Source organism: Callionymus lyra, chromosome 3, assembly GCF_982586985.1.
Source record: "Callionymus lyra chromosome 3, fCalLyr1.hap1.1, whole genome shotgun sequence".
NCBI classification, from domain to species: Eukaryota; Metazoa; Chordata; class Actinopteri; order Syngnathiformes; family Callionymidae; genus Callionymus; species Callionymus lyra.
In genome coordinates this window covers 27,813,404-27,823,878 of record NC_141820.1, presented here as the reverse complement: position 1 = coordinate 27,823,878, position 10,475 = coordinate 27,813,404, and the positions used below count along the sequence as shown (strand labels likewise).

At 36.8% G+C, this 10,475-nt stretch overlaps 2 protein-coding genes across 3 annotated transcripts; both read right to left on the bottom strand.

Annotated features, from left to right (window-relative positions):
• Positions 1-1,282: 1,282 nt before the first annotated feature.
• LOC148084277 (microsomal glutathione S-transferase 1-like) lies at positions 1,283-4,420 on the bottom strand. Of its 2 annotated transcripts, none has more exons than XM_087785886.1 (4): positions 4,358-4,420; positions 3,052-3,204; positions 2,869-2,960; positions 1,283-1,809 (listed from the first exon to the last, which is right to left on the bottom strand). In XM_087785886.1, the coding sequence occupies exons 2-4, from the start codon at positions 3,157-3,159 to the stop codon at positions 1,563-1,565; spliced, it is 447 nt and encodes a 148-aa protein (XP_087642012.1). In that variant the 5' UTR covers positions 3,160-3,204; positions 4,358-4,420; the 3' UTR covers positions 1,283-1,562. The 2 variants fall into 2 exon arrangements, with proteins under 2 accessions (XP_087642012.1, XP_087642013.1); XM_087785887.1 differs by having other exon boundaries at positions 3,052-3,196; positions 4,358-4,405.
• A 1,327-nt stretch (positions 4,421-5,747) lies between these two features.
• Positions 5,748-8,486, bottom strand: LOC148084276 (microsomal glutathione S-transferase 1-like). Its single transcript, XM_087785885.1, has 4 exons — positions 8,380-8,486; positions 6,998-7,124; positions 6,177-6,268; positions 5,748-6,104 (listed from the first exon to the last, which is right to left on the bottom strand). Exons 2-4 carry the CDS (start codon positions 7,112-7,114, stop codon positions 5,858-5,860), a joined length of 456 nt encoding a protein of 151 aa, XP_087642011.1. The 5' UTR covers positions 7,115-7,124; positions 8,380-8,486; the 3' UTR covers positions 5,748-5,857.
• Positions 8,487-10,475: the final 1,989 nt, after the last annotated feature.

Sequence of the window (10,475 nt, the reverse complement as noted above, 5' to 3'; positions counted from 1 at the left end):
ACTTCATATGGGTTCGGTGCTCCTGGGTGTGTCGGAGGTTGTTAGTTAACGTCACCGGGATGCTCCCAGCTCCTCCCACGGGGGAAATTACCGGAGGGCCCTTGAGGGCCGAGCGTCTCGAACAAATGAGCTCCCATAAAAAAAAAAAGCTACTTGTGGGCACAACAGAATGCAGACGAGCAGCCGCCCCCAAAGCAGCTTCATGGTTATTCCTCCCCCTCCCACCCGCCATTTACAGAGCCCACCCATGGGTTTCACTGCCGTGGATTCACGCCAGTCACCTTCATGTGCAGCGGGACACATTCATCATTTCGGCCCCTGACAAGTCCAAAACTACTGAGAGGAAATTCTGAGAAGGAGCGAGAGTCAAAGCAAATTGCTTCAATTACATCCAAGCTGTGTATGTTCTGCGGCTTTAATTCAACATCGCCGCCTTTGCTTGGAAATGGAATGAAAGCAGCATAGTGGGACATGCAGAGGAATGTTTTTCAGCAGAGCTAATGAAGTTAATTGCTGGAGCTGAGGCGCTTTTATGAGCTGCACCTGGTCCATAAAGGAGTGCTAATGAGCGGGAGCTGTTGCGTTGAATATGTCTCCCTCTAGTGGGCAGCCTTTGCATTTCATCATCATGTCGGGAAAAAAAAACCTTCCTATCGCTTTGTTTTTATACGTTATTGCAAATGAGTCAATGTAGTATTTTATTGTGGTTTTATCTGTGGCAAGCAGTGGAGGAAATTAAAATGTCCCGAAAAAGATAAATTCTTCTTTTTTTAATTAACTTTTGAATGATATATTCATATCGTAAATGAGACTTTATTATGGAAGGGAAAATAAAGCCTACGTGTAGAAATGTATGACTTAAATCAAGAAAGTCAGCAGTTGTGGTTGCAGATGTGATCCTAATAAAATACAAAAATGAAGGTTTATTTCCTAATATTACACATGTATAATTCAGAGGGTTCACACTGGATTAGATAAATATAACAATATAACAGATTAAGATTAAGTATAACATCAAAATAAATCATGTTTTTCAAAACCCAGAAAAAAGACCACACTTCACGCAAATCATTCACAATTATTACAATTATTATTTTGATAAAGGTTTATATAAACGTATTACTTTCAAAATTATGTTTAAAATGTTGTTTTTATATCTCCCAGTGTCAAAAAGGTGCAACTGCAATGCAGTCAATGCTGTTGCCAAATAAATGTTGAATAAACTAGCGCCGCTTTAACACAACCCATAGCAACTCAAATATAATAAATGAATAACAGTCAAAACAATTTAATTGATTTTTATTATTAAAAAAACATGTTTTGCATATTTTTCAAGACTCGCAAGACACACACAATAACTAGAAATACACCTCTGGGTATTAAAACATATGTTTGGTTTAACCGAAACAATGCAACAATGACCTGTAGCAGTTTAATTCAATTATTTGTTTTAAAACTGTCATCAGGACAGTCACCACATTAGTATTCATGTTTAAAAATAGTGTAATTTTTGAATCACCCGATAATTGTCACAAACTGTTTAATGAAGGGATGTTCTGGACTCAGAGGAGGAGCACCGAGCCGAGGACCCTGATGGCCATGTGGGCGTTGACCAACTGACCCACCAAGAAGCCCAGAGCCCTGCACGGCTGCGGGAAAGGCCAGAGGTAGGCGAGCGTGTGAAAGATCCGAGCGCCGGCGAAGATCCGGTAGTGAAAGAGGGCAGCGGAGAGCTCAGGTCCGGTCAGAGCGTAGAGAAACCCCACGGCCAGGAAGGGAACGACGTTCTCAAGGTCGTTCAGGTGACACCTGGACAGATGAGGGTACCATGACAACCGCGGACTCAACGGGCGGAACACACCAGCCATCATCAATTTTTATGAGCCCCGAGAGCTCGGAGCTGAGAGTGATATTTACCTTGTAAAATATTTAATTTGAGGTGTTTCAGAGGCCTTGAAGGTGTAATCGTTGAGAAAAGTGCAGGAATGAGCGAGCGTTGAGTCCCAGGAGAGGTTTTTCTTCTTCACGTTGTTGAGATAAGTCGATGCCGTTTCTCAGAAACGTGAAGTTAAACTGCTACATTTTTTCCAATATTGAAGAGAAGTTTAAAAGTTTGATTACATCATAGTTATCATAGGTTTGAGTTGAATCATTTTATTTTGTTTCCTTTTTTTCCTGCTCCTTTTTTTTTGTTTTGTTTAATTAACAAATGTATTATTAATTTACAATAATGTTTATTGCAGAATAATAATTTTTACCATTTATAAATTCCTTTATTTTATTTTGATAAATTCTTGACCCTAATTTCAACATTGTGTTGAAACAGTAAATTAACTTCAACGTTGTTTTTATCCTCCACCTCCTGGCTTTATTGTATCGTGCTATTTTATTGTTGGTTTCTGTGAAGGGAACTTGAGTTTTTATAAAAAGCACTTTTATATAAAATGTGTTATTATTATTATTATAGAAATAGGAGAAAATAAGTTATTATATATTATAAATATTATATATATATATATACTGTATATATATATATATATATATATATATATATATATATATATCATTTTAAATAAAACAAATGTACATTACAGTCGAACTAGTAGTGATGGTTTTATGAAGCTTCGTGAACCAGTGTCATTATTTTCAGAGTCCACTAGATTTCAGTTTATTTATGGCACTATTTTCCTTTGTTTTGAACATCTGTTCTAATGAAACATCACATCACTTTTAAACTGATGGCGCCACCTACTGACCTCTAAACAACATGACACTGCTCCATGAAGCTTCATCAGACCATCACTACAGTGTGGTGTTTTCACCACAAGAATATCGTAAAAACACAGTCTTGGTGTCTCAGTTATTTACCTGCGAACTCGTTCTATGACAGGATCAAGGCGCACCATCGCTTTGTCGCAGGTGGAGGAAACTAACTTGGTGTCTTCCAAGTTAGCAAAGACCTGACAGGACATAAGACAGGAGATGATGAGCCACAGAAGACATCTTCATATACAAATACCCGCAGCGCTTCATGAGACAGAGAACCAGCACCTTCCTCGTCAGACGAAAGTAACCGGTCAAAGGTGCCATCAGCATCATCTTCAGGATGACAATCACGGCGTACGTGGAGAAGGCTCGGAGGAGCTCGCCGTCCATCATGGCGCTGAGTGTTGACACGGTTGCCGGTGAGAAGTCGCTGGAGAACTACAGAGAATCACATGTGATGCACTTAAGATGTCAGCCGAGCATCACGTCTGCTCCTCCGCGAGGAAGTGAGGTCACCACACGTTCATCCTTTTTCACTGCAGACGTCTTCTTTCATGTTTATTTTCTTGGGTGAGTTCTCATCTCCAAGTCCTTCCCTTCTCCTGCTACTTCACTTCCAAGTAATCAAGTTGATCTAAAGTCATTTGAAAAACTTTAAATAAACCTCAAAAGAGTTGCAGAATAATCACCACAGCACACATACACTTGTAAAAATGTGAAGGGTCATATCATATATTTTTTAATGTTTTCAAAAGGAAGTATAAAGATGACTTTTGTGGATGATTCATCGATATTAATACATAAATAGTAATAATAAGGTAATTCATTTTAGTAGTAAATACAGATTATTAGAAGTTTATATTATCAACACAATACGATTTTTCCGCAAAGGTCGAAAATTAATTTCTTATAAATCAATAGACAATATGGGAAGACAAATAGAAATGCACAAAATCAACATTAAATGAATAAATCTTACTAAATATAATCTAAATTATATGTACCTGAAATAAAAATAATAATCTCCTGCATCTTTTATTCATAATAATTAAACCCAAATACAGTAAATGGATGGACAGATGAATGGAAGGATTGATGGATGGATAGATGGAAAAATGGGCAGATTTTACTTTATTGATTCCTTGGAGAATTATTTTTGGAATTTACTAAGATTTTTTTTTTTAAATATATATAACCTACAAATAATAGTTTAGGCATCAAAGTATAATATTATTGTGAGAAAAAAGAATATATATTTATTAACTATTTTGAAAATGACAACAAAAAAGTGAAATTATACATAATTTAATCACTTTTAAAAGTAAATAGTGAATAAATGTACATTATTGAGTAACAAAAAAAAGGTATATTTAACAGGTGCATTATTTAAAATCTCAAATAAAATGTGCAACAATAAAAACATCGGTCATGAGGTCTGGACGGACAGAAAGATCTGCCCACACACGTATCAAACACACCTAGAGTTGCATCAGAGATGACAGAATTACTATAAAACTGTGACACAAACATAAAGTATGAGACAGAACTTATATTATATAATTATAAAAGCAGTCAGAAGCAAAACACTCACAGCCGTCTTTGCACTTTCTCCTACTTCTGTCTGTCCTCGAGTGTCGTGGGTTCGGTTTCCTATCTTTATTGATGCTTATGTAACACGAGGGAGGAGACCTGGCACACATCCTTCAACTCTCACACACTTCCTGAACTGAAGAATCAAACTGCTTCACATCCCAATAATCCATAGCGTGAGTGATATTGTCCGGTCATTCATTCACAGTGAAGAGAGTTCAAAGTTGAAACTTTCACCAGTAGGATCATGAATCATCTTGAAAACAATAAGGTTCTGCTTGAACATGGAGATGTTTCAGGTTCACACAGAACCACTGAGATCTTTTTATTGATGTTAAGATGAAGCAGTGACGTGGACTCATGTGATCATGAAGAGACGCACTAAGATGACACGAAGAGAAGTGAACGTTATGAAGGTGTGTTTGTGTTGGCAAAGTACATGCTGGTGTTATTCAAAACAATGGTCTTCTACGCCTTGACACACCTTCTCTGTAGTCTCGTTCTTGTCTCTGACTCAACATTTCATGGGTATGGTCTGGTCTTGGTCGGGATGCTCTTTTAGATATCCAGTCTTTGGTCTCGGTCTTGTCTTGGTCTCGATGATCCCGTTCTTGATCTTGTCATGTTCTAGGTTTTTGTGTGTCTCAACCAGTCTTTGTTCATTAAGTCGTCTCAAAAAAAAAAGGATCGTGATTATTTTTTCGCTTCTTAAATGATACTCGTGGTGCAAACGTTGACAGATTTCATCCAAATCGAAAACATCATATCAAGTTCTGTAAATTTTGTGTTTACTTGTTGTTTTTTTAGTTGGGTTAAGTCTTGAGTCAAGACTATCTTGGTCCCAACACTCTTTGTTCTTGTTAGTGTCTTGTTTCATCTAAGACAGTCCTGACCACAATTCTAGAAAACAGCTTTCCCATGACAATTACTCGTAGCATATTGTAAATTATATTATGTTAGCATGACCCTGTGTTTACTGTAGTAGGAGTGATCCACTGGTCAGTTAGTATGGCATGTTTTGATGCTTCAAATTAACACAAACATCAGTACAAACTTTACTAAATGTCAACTTTACTTATTTACTAAAGTGTGGACCTTCGAACGATCTATTCTAAATGTATTGCATGGTGGTCATGATTGTATAGCTTCTTCGTTGCACGTTCCTTCTAGTCCTACCAAACCTAAGGAGTTACAAGGGTACATTATGTATAGATGCTTAGAACACAGTACCTGTTTCTACATACGCTGAGAAATACTTGCTCTACCCCACATCTCAGACGTCGCAGCTCTTCCAACGGACGTTCCACTCTGTGATGTTTGTCTTCTTCTAGAAGCTACAGTTCCTTTAAGGTGACCGTGAAACCAACAAGAGACCGACACAACTCTGCCTCTACCGTCCAGAACTTTATTGAAAAGTCAGTTTAGAGTCAATTACAGTACAAATTGAACAATCGGATTTTCAGGCGGAATGTGATCAGCGCCAGGAAATCCTTCTGCGCCCTCAGAGAACCAGAACTCTGCTCAGCACTTGGTAGGCCATGGAGAACGTGGCGAACAGACCCACGAAGAAGGACAGGCCTCGGCAGGGTTGAGGGAAGGCTCCGACGTAAGAGATGGTGTGGAAGATACGACTCCCGGCGAAGAGCCGGAAGTGGAGGAGCGCGGTGGAGAGGTCGGGTCCGGTGAGCGCGTAGAAGAAGCCGATCAACACGAAGGGAATGACGTTCTCGATGTCGTTCAGGTGACATCTGACGAGTGTGAGGAAACTTTGACTCAGTGATCGGGACGATGAAAACATCTCCTTCCTAACTTCGACTCACCTTCGAACACGTTCCACATCTGGATTTGGCCTCATAATCTTCTTCTTTTCTTCCTCCGTCTTTTTCATTATGTCTTCCTCGTTTGCAAAAGCCTGGTGGAAGGAAAGAAACATGTCTGAAACGTCTCCATCACTCAACCTTTCCTTTAACCAGTCGGTTACACTCGGCTGCACAGACTCTGGGGGTTTCAGCACGTTCCCTCAAAACCATTTCATAAAATGCATCAAAATGTATTGAAAAAATTCTCTGTATTGCTTTGTGAAATAGTTTCTTTATCAAAGTAACTACTTAACTTAATCTTACTACCATCAAAACAAGAAAGATTGAAACTTTTTTCAACTGACTGTAACAAAAAATACAGGATCTGAATGCTATTCTTGCAAGCTTAGCTAGTGGCTAACAAAAGTGACAGGCTAATGAAGCTTCATGAAACAGTGTCATGTTGTTTAGAGGTCAGTAGGTGGCGCCAGCTTATAAATGATGTGATGTTTCATTAGAACAGTTGTTCGAAACAAAGGAAAATAGTGCAGAGACCGCCATCTAGTGGACTCTGAAAATAATGACACTGCTTCATAAAGCTTCATCAGACCAGCACTAGCTAACACAGCTAGCTGCAGTCATTCTGGAATTTACCACTTCCTAAACCATTTTTATCTTTATATATTTTTGAAAAGTAGATCCTCAATTAAGTTAATCTACTGTGAAATGACAAAACTATAATTTTTCAAATCATATTGAGATATTTATTCGACAAGAAAACATTATATATTGTGGGGGGAGTGTTTTAAATGTTTGTTATCTCAAACTTCATGGCAACTCACCTTTCTGGTGATGCGGAAATATGCAGTCAGAGGCGACATGAGCATCATCTTCAAAACAACGATGGCAGCGTAGGTGGTGTACGCCATGAACACCTGATCTTCCATGAGGCCGGCCATCTTTGTTGCTCTGTTGATAGGCAATACAGCAGACATTGAAAGAACTCAATTATTGACTGTGTCCATAAGTCTTGTTTTTCTACCAAATTAATTATTTTATTAAGAAAAAAAGACATTATTATGCAATATAAAATATTTTTTAAATGTTCTTAAGACTAAAAAATTGTTTAAATAGTCTCATACGGGTAAAAATAAAATACAAATATATTATAAATAACTTGATAACACGGAAGAAATGAAGAGAAAAAAAAAGAACAAGAATCTAGTGATTAATAAAAGCTGTGAAAATAAAAAATATAGTGTAAAAGTGAATCATTATATATATATATATATATATATATATATGTTTTTTCCCTAAATTTGGGTAATATTATATTGCATAAAGAATTTAAAATAATAATAATGTGAATAGTATTTATTACATTTAAATTAAAATTGCATTTAAAAAAGGATGAGATGGAAACAATAAGATTTTAACGAAAACTGTTAACAAAAAGAAAATAATAAAAAGACAGCTCGAGGAATTATATCAAAGTGCAAAATTGTTTCTTGTTGGGTGGAAAAAGTGAAGAATTGAGCTTATATTGTATTTTATATTGTAAATATTATGAAACCATTTGCAGTGCCTAATTCTCTTTTTGTTATCTTAAGCAAAAGAAGAAAAATACACCACTGTTGATCTTGAGCTGTCTTTATAAGCCTGACTTGTCTTTCAATCTGGCCTATAAATAAACAGGATGTTGGTTTTTAAAATTCCTGTTTGACTAAGTGATCTCATTCAGTTGACTTATCAAGTAAATCAGGCCTGTCGTGTCACTTCAGGTCATTTACGAAATTACAGGTTAGGAAGAAACATGATGTGGGGCAGAGAGCAACAACGTCATGAATCAGAGAACAAACATTTAAGGCAGAGAATCTTGAGTATCCACCTCATAATATATTATTTATATTTGTCGAACCCTGATATACTTTAATATTTACTGAGTTTTAATGGAGCAGCTCAGGTTAACTTGTGTTTGCACAAACATGAACAAGGTTCAATCCCTCCTGTTGCAGCTGCACGTTATAGTGTGAGCCTTGTCATAGTAGAGACTTTGTATCTGTTAAACACAGATTACAGCATTATTGTTTCCACGTCCACCCTTCCCCCTCTGAACACTCACACACCCACACACAGGAAAACACCAGAGCAGAATTGAGAGTCATGTAAGTTAGATTCACCAACATGATGTTGATTCATGAGCAATAGGTGTGAAGACTCTTACCTCCCTCAGCGTCTCAGCAGCGACTGACGACAGCCTGATCAGACTCTGGATCACTCCAAATGTTTGGAATGTGACCAGAGGTTGTGTAATCGGTGGGAGGTTCTTAGTCACAGATAGAGTTTCAACGGCCTACGATCCCCTCTTTCTCACTATTTGGTTTAAAACAAAACAACTAAAAAATGCTACTTTAAGTTTAAAAAAAAAGCTTTTATTTTGAAGGTAGCTGATCTCAAATGGAGTGCAGTTTATTCACACTTTCACACGCTGAGTCAGATCCAAGGCCAGAGGCCTCGTTTATAAACACAGCACGTGCACAGAACTAGGTGATCGGCAGCTTGTGCTCCATATTTTCGGATTGAGAGACAAACTAAAATGAGAAAACTTCTGCAGCAGCGGATGAATGTAGATAAACAGAAAACTGTAACAGCAGAAGGAAGACAAAAACTATATTAAACTTGTGAGTGAAATAACTTAATTGAGTTTTTTCTAATACTTGGAAAAGATAAGTGTAGAATTTATTTTGATGCGCATTAAGACTCACACAGTGCTTTATTGTGAAACGAACTGTTACTGAAACAAACTTACTGTTGTACAAAAACCACAGCAGTTATGCAAAAATGTATGTATAATTGTAATAAGAAGGATTTATAGCACAGAGCTAACGATTTATCGGGATCCAAGACTTTGTTCACAACTTTTGAGGATACAAAGCCTATCAATAACAAAACTGAAAACGTTTATACTTTTAAACTAATTTTGTGTCCATTTCGTGTCAATTTAAATACATAGCGCTCATATAGTTGGATGCTTAAAACAGCTCCGACCACATGTTTTAAATGTTGAAGTCTTCCTCTCCAAGATGAAGTAAGTTCCTCATCATGACCATGTTATGAAGTTATTACTTCATAAAATTCTCCCCTGTCTAAAATCTCAGCAAACAAGAGGTTATGAGAGCGGAGTCCATTATGATGTAATAATGAGCTTCACTCCTCCTGCAGCCAGCTGTAATCACGCCCTACTTTGTTTATAAAACAAGTCCCTTGGAGACTTCTGGGATTTATGACACGTGGTGACAAACACTAATATTTCAACAATCACAGCAGACTGGGTGTGGTTATACTTTCTGATTTAATCTCCTGAAAAACAAAGTGTTTTCAGTGGGCGGGGCTTAATCACATTTTGTAAGGTAAATATTTAAATTAAATGAGAGTAAAGGAGAGCGCGTACATTTTAATTATAAATTGAGGTGTATTAAAATACTATTTAATTAACAGTTCAAAACATAATTCAATATAATCAACTTAAACCGTTTTCTTTATATTTAAAATGTCATATTCCTACATTAAACACCATCAAAAAAACTTCTACATCCGTGATTTAACAACCGTGTGCTTAGGCGGATTGGAAATGACGTCACGTATATGATCCCAGGTAAGTCATCGGCACGTTCTCAAGCAGTGACCTGGACGACTGCATATCCAAGATGGCAATGACCACAAATTGGAGTTTAGTAAGAAACTTGTGACTCGGCAGAAAGGATGACGCCCGTCTCCTGATATGTGTTTATGTACAAACATGACCCACATTTGACAAACATTCAGGAGCGCAAGGTCAACCACAACCAATACATTGACAACAGACAACTAAGTCTGAAATGTCGGTGTCTTCTGCAACTCGTCTCCGAATCAGACAAAGATTCCATCAGAGAGGACATAATTAGACGAGAAAAGAATGAATTATTTCTTTTTTCAAACATGTATAAATATGTACATATTTAAACATAAAAAAAAAGGAAATAATAAAAAAAAGTGCTTATTTTCTGGGACTCCTGTGTTTTTCTCTATGTTACCTTGGCCTTTTAGAGTTTTGTATGTATTTTTAACTGTGTATTGCTTTTGATCATTCAAGCGCTTTGTGACCCTGGTCTAGAAAGGTGCTTTACAAATAACTATAAACTATTATATACAGTATGTATATTATAATAAACATGCATTTACCAAGCAGATATCTATACAAATACATATTATATACACATACATACTACATTATTATTAGTATTGTTGTTACTGTGCATTTATACCATTTTTAATTTAATT